A 23,117-nucleotide genomic window follows, 5' to 3' on the forward strand; every position below is an offset into this window, starting at 1 on the left:
CTTTCTATTCTCAGGGGAGGGGTACTAGGTGCACCCCAGCTCCCTGCTGCTGCCCTGGGGCTCTCCCTGCACTCCCTGGCCCGGATCTCCGCATCCCACGGGGCTCTTTTTGTGGCCAGGCTGAATTTCCAGGTAAATTTTGAGTTTTGGAGACTCTCATAGCCCTGTTTGTTTGTCAGCAGCAGAGCTGGGGAGGGCTGGTTTGGAGCTGCCCGCCCGTGATAACCGTGGGGGCAATGGCTGGGTCTTATCTGCCCGCAGAAGGTGCACCTCGGTAGCCAAAAGAATGAATTTTTAACGGACACAGTTCAGCGCCTTCTCTTTCATGTTAGGAGCAGCTTAGTGTGGGGATAGGCAGATGATTGCAAGCAATTAAGTTATGCAGCTTAGCAAATTACCACTCTCTAGCTGAGCCTCTTTAATTAACCGCGTGCACGGACCCAGCCCAGCACTAATGTGACATGAGATATTTTGCCTTCAACTACCGTGACCAGTAATACCTGCTTTACTGGAGGACTGGGTAGTGCTCTTTTTGACCCGTAGCAGCTAAATTCACAAAGGCATGTAACTCTGGTGTCCCCGACTGCCCCGTGGCACGTTGTCCCCTCCTATTGCAGGGTGCACGGCAGGATGCTGAGCTCCTGGCACTGCCAGGATGGGGATGCTCAGGGGACTGGCTTTTTTGTGCCATAGGACTCAGCCCTTGCCACAGAAAAGAATAGAAAAAAAAAAAAAAAAACCCAGAAATGGTACAAAGTCGCTGGCAGGGTGTTGTGTTGCAGTGGGCCAAGCGTTATCACAACTCAGCTGCTGATGCCTTGCTCAGTCACGGCCGCAGCCCTTGTATTAATGTCAGATTGGGGGATCGGGTTTACAGTGAGCCAGAATAATAGTGTTCACAAAGGATTTTATAATGCCTTAATATAGCAGTTTCGAATGCGTTTCAAGGTATTTCCTACATGCAGAGTTAATTGAGAAAAGCTATTGCAGTTTCAAGTGATGCTCTCACTTAAATCAAGTTCACTTTCATGTGCTGGTGTGCCCTAAATTACGCTGGTGCAGATTTCCAGCCCGGAAAGGCTTTGTAGCCAGGGCCTGATGTTCACCAGTTATGGAGAAACTGGGGAGCGGGTTTTCTTGCTGGTTCTTTCAGAGGAAAGCCAGAAACTGAGGGGCACCACCTCCCTGAGGTCTTAAAAAAGCAGCAGGAAACCTCTGGACCTTTAGTTGTGGGGGGTTTTTTTCAACTGTAAGAAAAATTCTGGGATATTTCCCCACCTACCAGGTGGTTCGGGTAGTGAACTGGGAAAGGAAGACAAACACCAGCAACAGGCATCAAACGGTGAACTCCAGTAGACTGGATGCCTCTTATTTCTGGAGCAGGATCGTATAACCCTTTCCTGCACCCACCCTGATGAGCTCAACCTCCTGCTAATTCAGGACCTGCCTTCCCCTCCTGCTAATGAAGCCAGAGGAGGGCAGGCTCCTTCCCAAGGGATCTTCCAGGTCTGGGGGGTCCAACAAGCCCTTGGCTCACCCAGGGCTCAGGAAGCACAAAACCTGGGAACGAGACTCATCTTGGTATTAGGGAAGGCATTAATCAACCTGCAACGTTGTTATTGTGGTGATTGTGAAGAAGAAAGAGACCAACTGTCTTGGATTTTCATTGGGAGGGGTCTCCCACCCTAATTCATTAATTCAAGGCTTCCACATGACCTGGGAAGCAACATTACCTCTACATCTCCGTTTATTGACTCCTTTTTTTCAGTTCAAGCCAAGATTAGATTGGCCGAGAAACTTACATCAAAGGGGTTTTGTGTTTCTTTTAATGGAAATGCCCTTTTTACTAGCAGGGAAAACTTCAGTGACTGCTTCTTTTTGGTCTAAATATTTTTGCTGAGAACCTGTCAAAATGCATCAAAACAATGCTTTGAGAAGTTTTTGTTAGGAGAAAAACTATGCTTTTCTCCTGTGTTTCTTCAGTCGTAGCAGAAATAGAAAATGAAAAGGTGAAAGGACACAGGGACCAGAGGGAATTCTTAGCAAAGGGAAAGTAAAGGTGAAGAGTCTGCAGAGAGCCATGGTTTTATTAAATGAAGAGAAACCACAACATTTGGAAGATGTGACAAATGTGAGGTTTTTTTCATTTATTTGTTCTGAAGTGCGCATCCTTTTCTGGAGTTAACAGCTCTAACCTTGGTGTTATTCTTATTTAGGACCTCCGTTGGGTTTTTTGTTAGTGAGTTGTTACAAGTCTGACTTTTCTTTCTTTATTTCTTTTTTTCCCCAGATGCAGAGATGTGTGAGTAAAATGACTACTGCCTCTTGCAGCACCCTCTCCAGAAGGCTGCAGCCAGGTGTGGAGGAGAGAGGATGCTTCACATCTGAGCACCTTCCAGGTAGGGCCACCAAGTGGGTCACAGGAGAAATGCAGTGTCCATTCCTGATGCCCTTCTCTGCTGGCTTTTCAGGTCAGTTCCTCAACAAGTTGAGTTTTTATTATTGCCTTTACCCTCGGCGTGATGGTCCACACCTACTTGCCACGGCAGAATCCTCTGCCGGAGCATGTTTTTTTTCCACTCGGCAGCGGAGGAGTTGCCAGCTGCAAAGTCTAGAAGGGATGGAGCTCAACGCTTCTGCTGGGAATGATGCTCCGTTTTCCCCTGAGAACATCTGCGTCGGGGAGTAAGGAGGATGGGGATGCAGCAGGAGCAACACCGCCTGCCAATTACAAAATGAGCAGCTCTGAATTGCTTTAAAGGCAAGGCTCAAATCCTGAACAAGCTCCAGAGTGCCAGAATTTTGCTGTCTTTATGGGTCTGCCTTTCCCTCGCTCACATGTGCCGGCTGCTAAAAAAGACTCATTTCTTCTTAGAAAGCTGCCTTGGCAAAGCCTTGCTGCTTGGTGCTTTGATGGTAGGATTGCTTTATTTTTAAGGAAATGCAGCCGAGCCGTGGTCGTTACGTGTCTTGTCATTGTTTAGCTGCAGGTTTTTGTGAGAAGATCGCAGGGAAAAAGGGTCGTGAAACATCTTGTGCTGCTTGTGTGCTGCCCGGGAGTTCAAAGAGGGTGTCATCCGAGCCATGGAGACCTCATCCAGTTTCAGCATTCCGACCTTTGGTCCAGGTTCTGCAGAGTAAGTGTAGAACAACCCCAACCTAAATTGCGGGTGTAAATCCCCCCAGACGAGCACCATCAGCACATGGTAAAGGCCAGGGTACTCCCCTTGACTATTCTGGTGGACAAGTTGATGAGCAGAGCCATAGTTCAAGCAAATGTGAGGGCATTTTTGGAGAGAGGGAGTTTGGAATTGGAAATGCGACTTGTAGAAAAAGACAGTGTTATGCTTTGGTCTCCTTCAATGCCTGGTGTAAGTAGAAAACTGAATTTATTGCTTGCTTTGTGCTGAATCAGGTCTTCTAACTATAATAGAAGAGGTTCCTGCTTTACAACGGAGATCCATCCAAGGGCATTGAATTACTGCAGTGTTCCCCACGGCCGTCTGATGATAGGGGTATGTCCAAAGGGTATATTGAGTGCAGACATGAAATTGCTCTGCCAGAGCTCTTGATATCTGGAAGGGCTCCAGCTTTGACCCAGAAAGCTGTGTAGCTGCCAGAAAAGCAGAGCGGAGCTCTACTTCATCCGTGTCAGAACGGTCACTTCTGCTGGGACAGGCTCACCTCACCCCATGCTCCTACAGACAGAGGTACCTTCAGGTCTCTCTTCTCTCGAATTTACCCAGACCACCACGATTGAGGGAGATTGTTCAGGAAAAGTGAGGGAGATCTGGGAATAAGGAATACATTGGAGAAGAATCCACATCTTTGGCTGCCAATTCACAGGATGGGGAAAAAAAAAAAACAACCCACTGGTTTAGTGAACTGTTTGCTGCAAAGCTATTGTCACGAAGGCACTCCTGCTGCCGGAGGTGCTAGTGCCAGTTCATGTCAATCACGGGGTTTTATTGCTGCACGTGTTCCCCTTTCAGCTGGGAGATCAAAGGCTCTTTCCTTCAATTCGTTTGTGTCAATGCAGCCAGGTCCCATGTGGAATCCTAGATCTCAGCGATAGAAATGATGCGTGAGATGAATGGATGTGAACGAGCCCTCGGGAGGAAGCGTGTCCCTGACATCGCAGTGACAGCGTGCTGAATCTTAGCCAGGGGCTGAGAATCTTCAAACATGCGCCAAATGAAGGAAAACCTGCCTGCGAGCAGAGGATTTTTATTGAAAAAATTAAGATGATAAAATACAAGTGTGATTTCCCAGCTCCTGCCCACTCTCATTTCATATCCTGGAAATTAACGAGAAAAACCTTTATTTCCGCAAAACTCAGGGTGGTTCAGAGTTTGACCCAGTTTTAGAGATAAGGTACTTGTCTCAAATACCGGATCAAGATCTAGATTGCTACTAGATCTTGGGTTCTGGTTTAGGGTCAATTCTATTTGAATGGCCAAAGGCAAATACTTCAATAATATTGTGGCCTTAATATTTGTGGGTTTTTTTGGTAATTTAATTAGGAGCTTGATCTGGTTTTGGGGCAGGACACAAAGGGGATTACAGGAGCAGCTGGCTCTTTAATTAGGGCCATTTATCTTCTGTTAAAGTTTAACCTCTACTTGCCCAGAGAGGCAGTGACAAGAAGGGACAGGACTTCAGCAGTGAGGTTTTGGGTGCGGTGCCAGGTATGTGTGAGACTGGGAATACTGGGAATGCTCTCGTCTTACTCGAACCTCACTGCAGCGATCCCAAAGTACCAACTGGCAGCTGTGTCATGCAGCTATTTATAGAGACCAGGAACTGGAGGGTAAATATTTATTTAGATTCCGATGCTTAATCTGCTGCTGGCTGATTGTGTGGAAAGCCTGAGGCCCCACTCCTTCTACAGCAATTTATAACTGGAGCCTTCATCTCCTCTCCTTCTCCCAACACTCCCATACGCGTTCCCCAGGATTAATTCTGCAGAAAATGGGCATGGCCTGGGATCAGACCCTCCGGCACCTCCTGGTCTCAGACCATCCTCCCTCCATCTCTCCCCCCTCGTTTTAACTGACTGGCATTCAGAGGTTGGAATTGCAGATCCTGGGGCGCGTAGAGGATAATGGCACGAAGCTGTCACTGCTCTGCTGGAACGACAGACTCGTTTGCGATGACGTGGGACAGGACAGAGCCGCGGATGGGAGCTGCAGAGTCACTTGGATTCATCTCGACGCTGGCTGAGTGATGACAGCCCTGCTGCTCTGCGGGCTGGCGAGGCAGAGCCACCCCCGTTGTAAAGCCACCCACCCACACCCCACAGAGTCCTGCAGTTGACCATAAACCCTGCCACTGCCCGCCCCCGCCTTTTCCCAGCCAGAACAGCAGCAATATATCGAGGGTGGGGACAAGGAGACTGGAAGGATGCTCTGTGTTCATCAGCAAGGACCGATGGAGACAACATTTCCCCTCCCCACCACAACCAGCAACCAAGAGGCTGGGGCTCCAAGGGGACGTTCCCCCAGCCCCAAAAGCGAGGGCTGTGGTGGCCAGTGCTGGAGGTAGGATGGCACCAGCAGAAGCAGCTGCAGGTGGGGATGATTTGGTGGCCGTTAGCACAGACAGGGTTCATCCCTGCCTGTTAGTGAAACGAGCTCATTAACAAGGCACCCAGTCCCAGCTGTCACACCCCAGGCAGTGGTGTTAAAGCAGCCTGTTCCCCCCCACATCATCACCTGCTCCTTTCCCCATTACAGACACAGCTGGAACTCTGCATTGCTAGGGGGAATGGTTGGGGAAGCTCATCTGGACTGGTCCTGTGAGGGGTGAGAAGTCAGGTAAGCAGCAGGGCTTATGTCTGAACAAGGGAGGGCAGCTTGGTTACAGGGTCCTGTCCTGTCGGTGTGTGAAAGGAGCACAACTGAGGGTGCCGTAGCGTAATGACAGGGGCTGGTGTTTGGGAGAGATGGCCCAGGGTAGTGGCTGGTGCAGGAGCCCCAGTTTCCCATCTTTGTGCCAACCCTGGCTCTGTTCAGCAGCGTGAGTTCTCTGTGCCTTCAGCAGCAGGTGTTGCTCCCACCCCAACGCAGGGAAGTGGGAGCATCTCCCCGTCTTGTACCCGTAGGGCTTTTCTGATAAGAACACGTATTTTACTTTCATTTGCTGGAGTGTTTTATGGTAGTTGAGAACCCTGTAATGGATTTTCCCTTTGCAATTTCCTATCCTTATTGTTTCCTGCCAGGGAGGTGTGAACACATCAGAGATAAGATCCTTAACTCCAGGCAGGTCGAGCAGCTGATCAGAGTAGATTCCTGCAGCCGACTCTTCTTCAGCCCTGCAGCATTTGCTGTGCTATCTCAGGGATGGCAAAGCAAGCTTCAGCAGCAGATTTCTCCCCCTGTCTAGCTTTTCATGCTAGAAAAAGTGCAAGAAGGCCTGGTATCCCTAAACTACTGGGGCGACTGAGACTAAAAGCCTTAGTGCAAATTTGTGCAGGGGAACCTACAACGCACCCAAGAGTTACCCGGAGTGTCCTGCAAAGGGGTACAGCTTCTGGAAAAAAATAGCAACACAACCAGGAAAAGAGTTTGCATTGCATGTACCATTTTTATTTTCACATATATATATATATTACATCATTTTAAAACAGAATATTTGTGAAAGAGATGGGGGTTTTTTCTTCAGGTAAAAGCAACACACCATGTTCCACACAGCCCCTTTGCCTGCCCTTTAAAGATGCCCTGCCCTGGGGAAAGGCTGTCCTGCAGACAGAGCCCATTCCCCATCTCCCTGCTGCTACTGGGACAATCCGGGGTCTTCCTTTCCTCCTCCCCCTGGCAAGAAAAGGTGTTTGCCAGCCCCTCCCTTCCAGAGTCAGTGCAAAACATGCTTTATTGCTCCATCATGTACCCCGTCCCCTTCCTGCAGTGCTGGGAGAGACTGGGGCTTCCTGGAGGGATGAGGGGAAGGAGCTGTGTGAAACACCGTGTGCCTTGATGCTGTGAAAAAGGCAAGGAAGAACCAGGATTAAGAGTGACAGTGTGGTTTCAAGTATACAAGATGTAAAACCCATCACCCAGAGCTTCACAGAAGGCTGCCACCAGTCCTGGCCATGAAGAGACTGGTCTCTCTGGGGAGCGCTGGCCCCTGCGGTACCCGGTGTTTGGTGGGGATGGCTCAGGGTCAACGTGAGGGACGGCGAGAAGAGAGAGGTGGCTCTGACAAGCAAACCAAGAGCTCAGGTAGATTCCTCCATCCAGAAGGAAAGAGCTGGGAGAGCGTGGTGGTACTAAAAAAGGCTCTCAAATAGGCTGAGTAAATGAGACTCTGCCTTCAGACTCCCACCCCTCTTTTAAGCACCTGTTATAACCTTCTGAATGAAATTCCTCTGCCCACCCTCCCAAACACATGCTTCTGTTCAATCCAAGTTTCCCACCTGGACAACTCCTCCTGCTGTGTTCCCTTAAGAGCTCTCCTGGGGCAGCCTCTTGCACAAAGCGATCCTCACCAAAAGGAACCCCTCTTTCCCCCCCTGCACCTCTCGATGTGTTGGGAGCCAGCAGAGAGGCACAAGGAACCATGGTGCAGAGCTCGTGGCCTCAAGTGGGGCTGTGATCAGCCCTGACTTGCACCCACGTAGGGTTCCTCTGGCCCTGGGGACTGGTACCTGGACAGCCTGCACCCTGCCTTGCTACTTCTGGGGTGCATCTCAGCCTTCCCTGAGCACTGGGATGCTGAAACCACCCCATCTGTTGATCTTGGGGCTGGGCGGAGAAGGGAAATAGCACAAGCCTTTCTTTGGTTCCTCTCCCAACCCAGTCTGGGAGAGAGAAGACCAGGCAGGCACTGGTACCAGTGGGTGCAGCATCAGAGGGAGCCAGTCCTTCCTCAGGTGCAGCCCCAGCTTGGGTTTCTGATGCTTGAAAAATGGCCTTCTTGCCCAGCAGCTCTCCACCAAACCCCGCAGTGATTTAGGTAGCCCTGCTTTGAGCCGGGTGAGCCCTTCCTTCCAACCCAAACAACTCTGTGAACAATCCCCTCCTTGTGACCAGCCGTGGCAGAGCCTTCTCCTCCTCATCTGCCTTCATTTTCCAATTGAGGGCTTCCCACCTCTGTCTCCCTTACTCATCAGGGGAAGAAGCCCAAGCCCTGGGGGCCGTCATCCCCAGTAGCACCACGGTGGCTACGAAGGTAGCAGCAGGGAGAGCCTGCTGGCCAGTGCATCAGAAGGGCTTGCTTTTGTACGAGCTACAACGTGTGACTGGGTTGGTGGTTAAACAAAGTTCACACTGATTTTAAAAAACTGTTGTAGTTGCTCAGGGCTTTGTCCCTGCACAATGAAGGGGCTGATTCAGGTCTGTAAGGGAAGTTTGGGGTTATTCTAAGAACGTAGTTTTATCTAAGCTCTTACTTCTATAGCAGAGATGTACTTTTTTTCTTTTTTTTTTTTTTTTTGTAAAAATGGCTCCTGGCGCTGCCAGTCCCAGAGCAAAAGCCTTCTGCATATAGTCAAGGTGGCCTGACCACATCCAGGCCCCTGCCCAAACTCTGCCGAGTGGGGCTTTGAGGTAGGTACCGCCGCGGATCTCCGAGAGGGGCCACCAGCCCTACAAAGAGCATCAGCTTCTGGGGAGGGCCAGCCCGCCTCACCTCGGGCTGCTCTGAGCCCAGCAAAGCCAACCCTGCTGTAGCCTCTTCCTGCCCCGTTAAAGCACTCGTGCTTTCCCCAGCAGCAGCCCAGTACAAACCGGTGATGCCTGCCTTTGCTGTGGGGCAGAGCACGGTGCGCACCCATGGCTCTGGGTGTGCAGACCACGGCTGATGGGTACCGAGGTGACCTGGACAAAGAGGGGGGACCTGGAAGGGACTTTTCCCCTTCTGTGGGAGCTCAGCACCCAGGCGGCTGTGCCTGCAATGCTGTTGCCATCCAGTGACAGGACACAGTACTACAGACCAGTCACCCATTCACCCTCCCAGTTCAAGTTTTGTTTTTTTTTTCCACCTAGTAACCAGTATCAGGAAGGCGAGGAGAGGCGAGAGCAGAGGGAGACCGTACGCTGATATCCTGAGACCATCCCTCCCGCAAATCCCCTGAGAAAACAGACAAAATGGAAACTTCCCTTTGCTACAGCACCTATTTTTAAGAGTTCCCTTCTCTGTCCTGGTATCACAGACTTTACTAAGGCTTGATTAACTACCATAAAGCTGAAAAATGTTCTTTAGGTAAAGTCTGCTGGCCTTACAGCTGATTTTGGTTTGCAAAGTGAAACACCTTGTCCGGAAGATGAGAATAAATTACAAGCAGCACGGCTTTTTCTAAAAGCAAAAGTTATCTCCAATCCGTTAGAGTTCTTGGAGTGTGTGGGTGAAGTAGTGAATAAAAGCTGGTTTGTACTGTTTTCTTTCCAAGAACCTCTGAAAAAGTCCTGCTGGAGACAAGACTGAACCAGACAACTGCCTTAGAGGACAGTGCCGTGTCAATAATGTGGCTGATTAAGAGAAAAGGAAAAATAACAATTAGTAGTTCATTTTCATGGTGGCAAAAAGGCTCCATCTGGTGGTGTTTTCACCCAGAAAAGAGAAGGTAAGGTGTGGGGCTGGGAAACTGCGGGTGACGCTAAGTTGGTTAGACTGGTTCACATCAGAGAAGAGTCTTGAGGTCCCAAGATCTTCTCAAGACGGGTGGGACGATGGAAAATGGAGCTGTGTGGGGATAAACGCAAAGAAATACACCTGCAAAGGGACAAAGGAGCTCAGGTGGGCGTTCAGCTGCTCAAAGAGCCAGCGTGGCCCCAAAACCTGAGCGTGGACAATCCACTGGAGATTTGTACCCCTCAGCACAGATAAAACAAATAAAGCAACCGAAGCGGAGATATATAGAAGAGGAATATTATAGCAAATATTTTAATGGCTTTCTATTAAGCACAGTCCAGGGCACTCCGCCAGGGAAAGGGATACTGCGGAAACAGCCAGGGGCAAAACGATAAGCACAGGAAGACCCTGCTATGGGAAATAGGCTGAAAAGTTTGCTATTATGTTAAAAGAGGCAGGAACAGGAGGGACCCAAGTGTTATAAAATTATGGCTGGTCCCGCTAAGCCTCTGTGCCGGGTCGGGACGTGCAGTATCAAGCTTAAACTGCAGCGAGGGATAGGCACTGAGGAAAAAGTCTATCTGAAGGTAAAGATGAAGATAGGAGTCAGTGAAATGGGGAGGCCATACTGGAGGATTTTAAAAGCAGGTTAGACAGAGGTCTGTCAGGAACGCCTTTGTTACAGCGGGGCAGATGGGCTGCTCTCAGGATCTCTCTGACCCTTCTGGGGCCGTCCCGGTGGTCGCTGCAGGAGGTGACACCGGGCAGGGCTGTGGGTGAGCTGGGCTCTGCCCCGCTTTGGCTATCCCCATCCCACAGAGACGAGCCAGAGCACTGTCAGTTGTCACCCAGCCCTATACCAGGAGAGTTGCCTGCTCCAGCCATCGTGGGAAGACCCCAGAGGGCAGGAAGGCTCAGCTTCTTCAGGGCTACTGTTTTGCTACTCCCGTTGTCCCAAGCTGCAGCCCAGAAGGGCTCTGTCTGCACTAGGAGAGGAGCCCAGACATAGGACCCCTGCTCATTTCCAACCTCCGAGGTCCCTCTGGCTCTCTCCCCGCGCTGGCTGACCTGAGTGATGCTGGAATAGGGCGAGTTTGGCTCAGACACGGCCAGTCACAGTTTCAAGCCTTTACAGAGTCACCTGGAGTAAAAAGCTAAACCACGTTGGGACTCTCTTCCTATTTTGCAAAAGGCAGAAAGGTTTGGGATGGGAAAGTGCAGGCTGCTTCCCTCCCTCCCTCCCTCCCCCAGAATCACGCTCAAGCACTCGTCATGAACGGAACGAGGTGAAGTCACTTCCCAAAGACACCGTGCCCAGCAGAGGTTGTCCCCTGCTGTCTGGGCAGCCATAAACCACTCCAGCCCTGGGCTTCACCAGGGCACGTCTGCACCCTCCTGCCCAGCTGAGCTCAGGAGGCAAAGAGCTGATGCAGGGATGGGATGCAACTCCAGTGCCTCCCACCGAGAGCAAGGGAGACCAACTGGTCTCACCCGGGCTGCTCCTTTGCCAGCATCCGAGTCTCCTGAATGGAAGCCCCAGCAGAACTGGAGGGAGGGCAGGCGGGGAGGCTGCACGCACCCACCGTTACTCACCCCACAGCTTTTTAGTGTTTGGAAACCTGCTGGTGTTCCCTAAACCTGCCGGCACCCAGCCTTGGAGCTGATGCAGGGCTGGGAGGCTGCACCCCAGCGCCCGCATCAGCCCCGGGAGAGCTGCAGGTCCCCAGGTTCGGGCTGCCGAGGGGAAAAGCCAGGTGTCACCATCCACTGCCAGGTGTCACCATCCACTGCCAGGTGACAGGTAGTCAGCGTGTTTCTTTCAAAAGGGGTAGGGGTGCTTGTTAAAAGGGAAGAGAAGGTTCAAGTACTTGGGCTCAGAGGGGAGGTGAAAGCAAGCCCCACACAGGCTTTCTAATGCTGGCTTGTCCCCCCAGTGACTTACTCCAAGTTGCAGCAACCAAGGCTGGAATCCCTCCTCAAACACAGGCACGGTCTGGGCTAGAGCCGTTAGCAAATGGGGAGCTCTGCACCTACCCCAAGGAGCGGACAAGACCCACACGCTCACACACACGCTGGCGTTATTACAATTACACGTTTGTTCCTCCACACTCTTGACTCCAGAGGAGCCTGTTCTCCTGCCTCGCCGCTGCCCGCCAGGACTGCCACAGCAGTGTTCTGTCCTCAGCAGGTAAGCGAGGCATAAAACAGACAGTAAAGTTGAACCTTCCCACCCCCCTCCCACCCCCAACCGCTTCTCTCTGTAGCTCCTGGTGGTGTCCCCATAGATGGCAGAGACCCTGGGATCCCTGTAGTGCGAGGGTCACAAGTCTAAGCTGCTCTCTCTCTTGGAGGTTCCCCCTCTCTTGGGAGGCGTCAATGAAGAGCAGAGATTTGAGAGAGAGCTTGGCCGGACCCCCCCAGCCTCTGCCCCCACGTCAGTCAGGGCCTGAAGAAGCGTCGTACCACTAAATGCCCCACCATGACCAGGGCCACCACCACCAGCATGTACTTCATGTAAACATTGTCCAGATCGAGTGCAGCCACCTAACGGGAAACAGAGAATAACCACAGCACGTTAGATCTGCCGGGGCCGGGTCCCTACTCTGCCTGCACCCTGGTGGCCCCACCAGCCTCAGCAATGGCCATTGTCCCCGGGCTGTACATTCCACCGACCGGAGCGTGTCTGCCTCCCGAACCTCCCCCCCCAGGACAGCCCCGCTGGCTCACCCATCCTCCCTGCTGGGCGATCCACTGGGCGATGCGGTTCCGGAGCATGAACTCGGCGACGTAGCGAGCGATGCGGCGGAGAAAACCCGGGATGCCATGCTGGTAGACGTAGATGGCCATGTGGTAGCCAAAGCCCAGCAGAGCAATCACCCGGCCCCAGTTAATGCCGCTCTCGAACAAGCTGAAACGAAGCCGATGGTCTGGTTAAATCACTGCCCTGGTGGGCTTGGACCTTCCTAGACTCTGCATCCCAGGCCACGGGCTCTCGAGCAGGGCTGGGGATGCTGCACTGGTCCTCGAGGCACATCCCAGCCACACAGACAACATAGTTGTGTTGCGGCTAAGTGACATGTGGCCTCTGATAGCCAGGATGTGCTTTCAGAACAGAGCAAACGTGGTCTTGGTCACGGCTGTTTGCCTCAGCCAGGGATGTCCTCGGGACAAGGAAATTGCCGAATCCTGCCTACACAGCCACAGGCTCTGAATCGCCAGAGTGGAAGCTTTGGGATGGTGGTGGTTGACCTGCCACCTTCCCACCCGTCCTGCCTTTCCCTCAGTTCTCCACCCAAATGCAGGGCACATCAGCTGCCTGGAAGTCCTGTGCTTTCATGGGCAAGGTTACTGAACAAGGTAAGGTGGAATTGGTGGTGGTAGAAGCCGTTGGGCTGTAGGCTACAGCAAACTCTATACGTGCCATCAGGAGCAGGAGCTACCACCAACCTGTCCCAAAGCATCCCTTGCTTGTGCCTGGAGCTAAGGAACTTCAAATACATCTAAGGATAAAGCATGTTAGAGGAGGATTTTTCCCTTTTCCTGCATGGACAAACCCCTCAAAGACAAAAACCTGATCTGATCTTGCCTTAGGCTGATACTCCAAAGGGCTGAGGGAGTTCCAAAATGTGCCTGGTCAATGCCTGCTGCTCCTGATCCAGGCTTTGGTGGTTGTGGGCACAAACTGGATCACTGTCTGCAGGTTTGGCTCTGATTTCTCTAGATCAGTTTTTTGAAGGAATTTTTTTCCCCTGATTTCCAGCAAGGCAAGTAAAACAGGAGAAATAAAACAATAAAAATTAAAAAGAGTAGACTCAGGCCCTGTGTTTTAACCTTGTGCCCTGTTCCTGGCGGTCCCTGTCTGCACAGCCAGAGGGAAATGTCTTCTCCGTGAAACCACCGTGCGGGTCGCGGAGGGAGAGGGAAGTTAGAGGCCGGGAAGAAACAACAGAGAAACAGGTAGCACGAAGAGAGAGAGAGAGAGAGAGAGAGGTTAATTTACCTGTTCGCGGTGCGTTAACCGCCTCAGCCTGGCAAAGCGGTGAAAACAGAGCAGCGCGGCTTCCCGAGGAGAGGGGAGCAGGAAGAGGACAGAAGAGAGACGGTTAGACAACAAACACCGAGCAGAGGGTGCACGGGGACAGGGCTGTGCCAGAGCCAGGCACGGTCGGAGGAGCGATGGGAGCCAACCTGGGAAACTAGAGGATCCCACCATCTCTCCTGGCTCTGCCAGAGGTCTTCTGCATGACCCTGGGCAAGCCACTTAATGTGCATCATGTCTTGGTTTCCTTACAGACAGAGAGGGGTGAGTACCTGAAGGGGCTCCAGGAAAGCTGGGGAGGGACTCTGGGTCAGGGAGGGGAACCATAGGATGAGGAGGAAGGGTTTGACACTGGAAGAGGGGAGATGGAGATGAGATCTGGGGAAGAAATTCTTTGCTGTGAGAGTGGTGAGAGCCTGGCCCAGGTTGCCCAGAGAAGCTGTAGCTGCCCCATCCCTGGAGGGGTTCAAGGCCAGGTTGGAGGGGGCTTGGAGCAACCTGGTCTGGTGGGAGGTGTCCCTGCCCAGGGCAGGGGGTGGCACTGGATTGTCTTTAAGGTCCCTTCCAACCCAAACCTTTCGATGATTCTATGACTGAACCCCCTTGATGGCCACCTCGATCCAAGCCTGTACCTCAGGGAGGTAAGTTGTCTGCGTGTTTGCCTTCACTCTTCACCCTGTTGCTGTGCTTTGAGCTGGGTGTGTGTCACCTGCAGGAGATGGCTGCAGGATCTGCAAGCCTATGGAGCATCCCCCATCCTGAGTTAGTCTGATCCTGTTCCACAGGGACCACACCAAGGGCAGCGAGTACTTGCCCATCCCCGCTGCCTGCAGCTGCGTTTGCTTTGTGCCTCTGAAAGCCTGACTCATGGGGACTTCCCAGCCATCAAGCAAGCGGCAGTGGGACCAGCAGTAGGTCTGCCTTGGTCCAGGTCTGGTCAGACCCCTGAAGGGGAGCTGGAACATTCACTTGGCTTCCCAGGCATGTCCCCCAGACTTTCTGACCCGGTCAGCTTGTGCCAGGACCACAAGATGATTGTCAGGTGAAGACTGTCCAGACAGTGTGCAGGAGGAAGAGGAGACAGGCAGAAGACACGGGAACCATTATGGTGAGCTTGTTGGGAGCTCAACCCAGGGATGGTGAGTGAAGGTTGGATGGATGGGGTCTGTGTGTGGGGACAGAGCTGGGGAGGTGGCTACTCTGGGGTGGGGACAAAGGTTTAACCAACTGCATTGCACCCTGTCTGACCTTTCCTTCCCTGGCCTTATCCAGGAGAAGGCATCCAGCCCATGCTGAGGAAGCCGGTGGCCTTACCTGGAGGCTATTTTGGTGAAGTACTCATAGGCGTTCTCCTTGGTGGGCTGCAAGGATTTCAGCATGTAGCGAAACTCCGCGTCGTACCGCTCGTTAATGTCATCACCGATGATGGCCAGGCGCCTTCCCACCTGGCTCCCAGTGCTGCTGAGGAGGAAGACGGCATTATGGACAGGTCAGCAGGACCCAGGGGTGGGTCTGCAACAGAGCCTGGCTCGGGATGGGGTGGAGGGACCTATATAGGGTTGGTATCAGAGTTTTACCTGCCCAGCTCCTGCTCGATCTCCACAATCTCTGGGTCCACGGGCACTTCCTCCCCTCTCTCCTCTCTCTCCTGTTGGTAGCGGTAGAAGGCATAGCTCCGAAACACCTCCTCTGTCTCCTTCACCACCTGGTCCTCTGAGAGAGACAAGAGGAAGAAAATTCAAGGGAGCAGCTCATCTCTCCCCTTTCCCAAGTTGGAAAGAGACCATTCCTTCATTTTCAGCCTAAATTTGTGCTGTTTGTATTGACGCTGGCCTTTTGCAGCAAGACAAAAAGAATCCAAGAAAAATGAGTTAATTTTGAAGCCAGCCTTTGTTCTTAGGGGCACAGGCCCACCTTTTGAATCCATTCCTGGCAAGAGACAGCTACAGGGCTGTCACAACACAAACCAGATGCTGAGGCGCTCGCGCTTGGCAGCGCTCCCCGCGTCCTACCAGCCCCTCTCAGGAAGGGCATTCCTCAGCACCAACGAGCCGAGGAATCTCAGATCCAAACCCAAACTGGGAGGCAAAACCCCATCTAAGCGCTGCCCACCAACCCTCAGCAAACAATCTTGTCTTTCAGTGTCACCGCCGGTCATGCCCTCGCGTGGCATCAGCAGTGACGTGGGGAGCAAGAGTTAAATCGGTCATTTTAGTGTAATTCCTTGCTGATTCAATTGCACATCACTGGTCTCACACCCGGCAACGGTGATTCCAGGGCAGGGTTTGCAGCTTCTGCACGGGCTGCTTGGCAGGAAGAGAAAGGAGAAGAGCTTTTGAATAACTCATAACCCATAACCCAGATTGGTGACTCCCCATCCCGCACTTGAAAGCGGGTAAACAGCCAGGCGGTAAGTCTGGACTGAACGCCGTCTCCAGCACGCCCATTGCCACCGGGCGAGAGCAGCCCCCCAAATCACAGAATCACGGGGTCTTCATGGTTGGAAGGGACCTTTGAGATCATCGAGTCCAACCACAAAAAAAAAAACCAAACCAAAACAAAAAAAACCCAAACCCAAAACCCCCCAAAAAACCACAAACAGACGCAAACGAACAATCTTGGGCACTAGAGCATGCCCTAAAGTGCCACGTCTACAGGTTTCTAAAATACCTCCAGAGATGGTGACTCCACCACCTCCCTGGGCAGGCTGTTCCAGTGCCTGACCACTCTCTCAGTAAAGTCATTCTTCCTAATATCTAATCTAAACCTCCCCTGCCCCAACTCCAGACCATTTCCTCTGGTCCTGTCATTATTCCCTTGGGAGAAGAGGCCAACACCCACCTCTCTGCAACCTCCTTTCAGGAGGATGTAGAAATCCCCTGCTCGGCTCACAAACCCCCGTGGAAGCAACGAGGCCGTCGCAGGGCGAGCGGGAGGCTGTGGCGGGGGGAGGCTGGGGCCGGTTTTGGGTGCCGCAGCTTCCTTCCCCTGCTCTGGTAAACACGCCGGCCTCGGCACGGCAGGTATTATTCGGGGTTCCGCAGGGGAATGTGACCGTGCAGTAATGTCACCCGGCCCCGGCAGCGCGCGAAAAACCAGGCAGGAAGTGAGTCAGGAACAACCAGCGTGACAAGCGTGTCCCTGTCTGCCAACGGCTCTGTGTCCCCCATCCCCACGCTGCTCCGGGAAGAGCGAGGGGTCCAGACGTGGCCAGAACCTGCCCCTTCAGGAGCAGGGAGCCCCCGGCGAGGCGTTTCAGTCCCATGGTGACCGATACCTTATCACACGCCTTACATTGCTCCTGGGGAAAGTACCCGGACTGTCACGGGATGTCTCTGATTAGAGCTCGGTTTCAGCTGGCTGGAGAAGCAATCTGGGCTAGAGCACCGGTTCCTAAATAGCCCTGCTAAGCCACCCCACAGGGCTCGTGGGGGCTGCTCCTGAGGTCCCAGTAACACAGTTCTTCCTGGTTTCTTGTCTAAGATGCAAAATTTGTAGGGGACAGAAATGGTATGGACGGAACAGAGCCCTGCTCCTTTGACAGGGTATCACTGCTCGGGGTGGAGATTAAATGAGGTGCAGAGCCCAGGAAAATGAGCTACTTGGGGGGATGTCAGAAGCGCAGGACCCTGCAGACCCGTGGCTTTAGGTGATCATCCTCCAAGCCGTGCTGGTGACCTGCGTCAGATCAGCACATCTGCACCAGCAACGCTCTCTAGCAGTGATGCAGCTCACTGCAGCCAACCCAGCTAAAACCCTTTCCCAATCCCAGTAAATCTGCCCACCAGACTGTTCTCTGACCACTGGAAATTGCATTTCCAATGCAGAGATGCTCCAAGCATGTCCCAGGGCTGGGATCATAGAATCATTCAGGTTGGAAAAGACCCTTGGGATCATCGAGTCCAACCATCAACCCCACTCTACAAAGTTCTCCCCTACACCATATCCCCCAACATCACATCTAAACGGCTCTTAAACACATCCAGGGATGGTGACTCAACCACCTCCCTGTCCAGCCTGTTCCAGTGTCTGACCACTCTTTCTGCGAGGAATTGTTTCCTGATGTCCAGTCTAAACCTACCCTGTTGCAGCTTGAAGGGATGCGAGGACCTGGCCTGGAGGACACAGCTATCCTGCCAACACTGCTCCATAAAACCCTCTATCCAAGTCTCCAGAACATGCCACAGAGCTCATGGCAGAGTTTTTCCGGATGGTCACATCTACACAGCCCACGTGCGGCTCCAGGGAGATGGACCCAGCCCCGGATGGGGTGCGGGGAAGGGAGAGGACCTGTCGTGCAGAGACTCAGGTTACAGGGAGTTCAGGCCGGGTAAATAAAGGTGAAGGGAAATGACAAGCCCTGGTCGCTGTGTTTTCAGGGGGTTGTTTTTTCTCTTGCAGGAGCGGGTTTATTTGGCGGTAAACAGAACCCACCAGGCAGTGACCGCTCCACCGAGAGCCAGAAAACGAAACCGACTGACTCACAGTTTCAGTGAGAGGCTGGATAAACACCCTGCGAGGACAAAAGAGGAAATAAGTGTACCAAAAAATTCCCTGGTTTTAATTACCCCAGGCGCTATTTTTAGTAGCACAAGGACAAGAGAACATACATCTCCCCACCACCCCACCCCCCCTCAGGTGCTAACCCACTGGGACCATCTCTGGGTCTCTCCCACTTGAAGGAAGAGGATCTGGATCAAGATTTGCCTTGTGGACTCCCAGTACCAGCAGAGGAGAGGGAGAGAGCGGTTTGGAGCTCCTCTGGGATCTTTGGGCTCCGTGTGGGATCGTCAGGGCCGCGCTGGGGGGCTCATGAGCTGCTTTGAACCCCCACACTTCAAGGGAGGACTTGATCCCCTTCTGCCTCATGGAGCAGCGACCCTGTCATCCTCGGTCCCCATCACTCTCAGCATCTAGACCAGACCTACCCCAACAACAGCCCCTTGCCTGGATCCACACCGTAGTCAACACTGACCAGACCCCAGCCAGTCTCAGACACTTAATATCCTCATTTCTGTGCAAGATCCTTTATTTCTCGCTGTTCCCACCTCCCGCCGAGCGGCTGTACTACGGTAAAAACTGGCAGGTCTCCCCAAAGTTATCCATCAGACCTTGTTACAACTAAATAGCCCTGCTACAGACTGTACTAATGACAGATGCAACCCGGCAGCATCCCTTTCGAGCCCAGGATATGGGCGGTAACGACACTGAGAGGTGCATCTGTTTGCACAGAGGGGAAATATCCAGCCTGGAAACAGGCACGGAAGGGAGAAGGCAGCTCTGGGGAACCAAGAACAGTCTCTAGAGATTTCTGCCTCAAGGGGAAGCTCATCTCCACCTCCTGGTAGTCGCAATTCAAGCGTGGGATGAGCAGTATCTGCCTTAATGGACTTGGGTCGGGTTCCACCAGTAAAGGCAGCCCCTTGTGAGACCTATGGCCCATCAATAGCGATGCCACCCAGGATCAAAGGCTGATCAACCTGACACTGCGTCATGCTGGCATCGTCCTGCACACCTTGCACCAAGAGCAGAGCTTCTAAACGGGGCAATGGAAAACTGCCCTCCCACCCAAAAGAGGAGCAATTATCCTCCAACAGCCTCCCTGCAGAGCTAATGGGCAAACACCCTTGGTTTTAAGACAGAAATTCATCTGTCAATAAGGGAGTCTCTGGCCCAGATTCTCAACTGGACTCAAGAAACCTGCTTTAATTCTTATGTTCAGTGGTGTCCCACCAACACATCCGGAGTTACAGCCTTGCAGCAGGGGCTGGGGGCTGCAGCAAGGTTTTGCTCTGGTACTTTGCTGCCCAAGCTGAGACCTGTCCCATATTTGCTAATTTACCAAACTGGAAAGGGAGTCTGGACCCAGTGGTCCGCAGGATGCTCGAGGTGGTGGGCATCTCGGTGCTGGTGATGCATCTCCCTCTGCGCCATCAGGCTTTTCATGTAAGATTTTTTGGGGCATCCTTTGCAGGCCAGAACAAAGGAGTCATGAGGCAATTCCATAGCAGCGATTTCCCAGCACAGCCATCGGAAGGATGACTTTTTTTTTTTTCTTTTAGAAATGGAAGCCACATATTGACGGGAGATGCAGTTCAATGGGAAGTCCAATACTCTGTCTGTGCTGGTGAAAGGAACTGCCTGGGCACCAGACAAGAGAAAAAGTTGTTTAAATGAGTTTGATTGCTCTACAGAATGTTTGAGAACCCAGGATTAAACAGGCAGCTCACATTTTTCCTACTCCTTTTGCAGGTGGTCTTGGTGATGAAGACACAGAGATGCTCACAGATCCATGACTACCGTCCTGAGGCAACTATTTATCCGTTCATGACTTTAACGTTGCTTCACGTGCAACGTTAAGTCCAGAGCTAAGACAAACAACCAATGACCAAACGTGACACCTCACCACGTTACGTGAGTGTTAAATACGCGCAGGCAGGTGACACAGCCCAGGTAATCCGAGGAAGAGAACCGTTGCCAATCTGAGCCATGAGTCAGGATGTCTGGGATTTCCATGCACAACCCCAACACCTCGAACATCCCTGCAGAGTCTTACATCAAACCTCTCTCCCTTTCCCTAGCAGTAATAAGTGGATCTAGCGATACATCACCTTTCTCAACAAAGTGCCTTGGGTTTCCAGCTGACGTGGTCTACACAGGAGCAAAGTGTGACCACATAAACAACATTTTCAAGCCATGGACTAGCCCCTCTGCAGCGCAGGGGAGCTGAGCTGCATTCAGCACGGTGACTGCAAGTCTGAGGACCGCCACGTCCACGGCTTTTCCCCCAGATCTGAGCCTCGATGGAATTACCCGAACCGTTCCCGTTGCCGTGCGCGTACCCCGGCAGCACGTCGGAAGAGGGAGGCACTGCCACCCCCATGTGACAGACGAGGACTGGAGGAGGGCAAGGTCAATTTTCTGAAGTATGAGCCCTGTGCCCTGAGCTCAGCACAACACCCTTCATGCTGGGCCTCCCACCCCTCCTTCGGCAGCGTTTGCTCCCCTTTGCATGACTATTCATGAGCTAAGTTGCTCTTCCTCTTCATCATGCACAGCCAAAAAGACTATGGAGCTTCTGCCTTCATCTACAATGCCCCAAAAATGCCACAAGTGCAAACGGCCACCCAGCCTAGACAGACCCAGCAGCATCGTGTCCGTGCCCAAAGCTATGGCTGGTAGAGCAAGGACTCAGAACGATGCTCAAGCAAACCCTCGAGCAGCAGATAAATCTCTTCACTCCCTACTGCATCCAAAGATAAACTAACAGAGAAAGGGAGCCCAAAATGAAAACCAGGCTTAATACCTGTTGACAAAAGCCGCCTTCTGCCCCGTAATCCCATAGCATGTGTTGGTGGAAGCTGCACGTTTCTGCTTCCACTGGAGTCCATGAGGCTTCTGCCTAAGATGTGTGCAGAGATCCCACTTCCAAACTCCAGATGGACCTCCCCCTGAGTTTTGGGAAGCAGAGGGACGCCGGTACTGCCCGTAAGTGTTTGCAAGTGTACAGGAAGCATAACTGTAAAACAGTGTGGTTAGAGCTCAGGGCCCGATCCTCTCACTGGTTTTCACATCAGCATCTCATTGGCCTCAACAGGAAATCAGCATATGTAAACAACTGCTCTTATTTATTTATTTTCATACCTTGTAGACTTTGGTAAGGGAAGGACAAGGTATTTTATTCTTCCAATGTGTTCGTGCAGGATCTAGAACAAATGGTACTCTGAGGTGGAGAGGAGTCCAGGCAATACCAGAGTATAAATAACGTTATCAGGCCAATAAAACAGCTCTGAGCTGGATCTGAGCTCAACCACACAGACAGTTAGGTAGAGCTTCTAATCTCCATTATTGACAGAGCCCCAGTGACTCAGTCTTATTTACAAGTCCACCTGCAAAACAGGCTAAGAAGTCACCCGTGTTTAACAGCTTTCTGTGCAGCGGCATTTTATCATTTTGGGATGAAACAGGAGCTGAGGTTTTTCCCAGGTTCCTTTCGGCCCTGTTCCCAGTTTCACCCATTTGTGTGAAACGCAATTACACAGTCTGCTGGGCTCGGCGCACAGGAGAAACGGACTGAACCGCTTCGGAATGATGGTGAGCCGTCATTTTTCACCACTGCTGTGTCAAGGCAGCACCGGAGACCTGATTTCATCCAGCAGCCGATGCAGCACGACTGAAACCAACTGCCTGAGACCAGGCGCTGCTCACCAAGGTGTGTTTTTCTCTCTGTGTTTTAAACATCAAGCGCCTTTCGCTCTCTTTTCCCTAGGGAATGGAAAGTAAGTGACACCAGACACCAGCCATACATCTCATAGCCGGCCAGGGGGATTTTCTGCCCCAAGTCCTGTGTCCCCCTGCTATGCTCACCTTGTCCTGCCTGCACAGAGCTGCCAGCCCACCCCAGACCAGCAGCTCCCTCCGCACTATTTTCTCTGTGCCCTTCAAGACCCCCTTGCACTAACCCGATGCCAAGCATCTCCCAAAAGCATTGAGCGTGTGCTCTCCCAGTTCAATCCAGTGTAGCTTTATGGAACCGATTTGTTATCCCAGTCTTGCAAAGGGCCCTGGAGGTATGGAAAAAAACATCTTCTCAAAGAAACACAGCAAGGGTTTTCCAACCCCAGGTTGAAAATGCTTCCTCCCCTGAATATCACAGCAGGGTTTTTACCTGAGTTGAGCTCCTGTGACAGCCTGCGTCCATTGCTTCCCCGGCGTCCGTGGGCCCTTGGTGGGTCACCGTCGTTCCCTGAGGCCATTGCAGAGAGACTCTTGGGAATATCAGCTTTGCCTGGAACGAGGAGAGACAGTAAGCGACTCAGGCTATGGGCAGCCAGAGGGGACACTGGAGCCTCACCGCCCTCTCCCACCTCCCAGGCCAGCCTTAGGAAGCCCCTTTGGCCGAGCCAAGAGCTCAGAGGAGCGATGCTGCCGGCTTTTATCTCTGCCAGCGACCTGGCTCCTCCCTCCCCTGAATTCCTGGCCACACCAAGTCCCTCGGCTAGATTTCTCCTTTCTTCCTGACGCTTCTTGGTAACGTGTTTGCAGACAGTCATATGCCGGAGGAGGAAAGTCACCCAACTCCCTACCCATACTGGAAACCAGCCAGCTATCCTCTGACCCGCTCGGCAAGTGCCACGGGCTCTTACTCAGCCCAGACAAGAGCAGCATCTGCAGTGGCTTCACGCTGGGATGAAAGCCAAAATCCCACCACAAAGGGCTGGAAGGTGGCTGGGGGCTGAGCCACGGGGCTCCGAAATGCTGCGGCCACGAGGGTTCAGAGCGCGGCAAGAGGAAACCAGCCCGCGACCACGCCGAGCTGCCGTGGCTCCCACGCCGGTCTGCAGCGACAGCACCCACTTCTTGCAAGCACCTCCTCCTTGTTCCCCACAACTTCTACAAGAGATGACCTCTCTGTTTCCTGACATCGAATTCCCCCCACTCTTTTTTCTGAGCTCCTCTCGGGAAGAAGAAAATTAAGAGAGAACTAAACGCACAGCTCCTACTGCCC

General features: G+C 52.5%; 1 protein-coding gene across 1 annotated transcript; it reads right to left on the minus strand.

The window, feature by feature from the left end:
• Positions 1-12,009: 12,009 nt before the first annotated feature.
• BAK1 (BCL2 antagonist/killer 1) lies at positions 12,010-22,371 on the minus strand. Its single transcript, XM_074163460.1, has 5 exons — positions 22,278-22,371; positions 15,187-15,322; positions 14,924-15,067; positions 12,298-12,478; positions 12,010-12,114 (listed from the first exon to the last, which is right to left on the minus strand). Exons 1-5 carry the CDS (start codon positions 22,363-22,365, stop codon positions 12,010-12,012), a joined length of 654 nt encoding a protein of 217 aa, XP_074019561.1. The 5' UTR covers positions 22,366-22,371.
• Between the last annotated feature and the right edge of the window lie 746 nt (positions 22,372-23,117).

The sequence above is a fragment of the Numenius arquata genome, chromosome 24 (assembly GCF_964106895.1).
Source record: "Numenius arquata chromosome 24, bNumArq3.hap1.1, whole genome shotgun sequence".
In the NCBI taxonomy this organism is placed as follows: Eukaryota; Metazoa; Chordata; class Aves; order Charadriiformes; family Scolopacidae; genus Numenius; species Numenius arquata.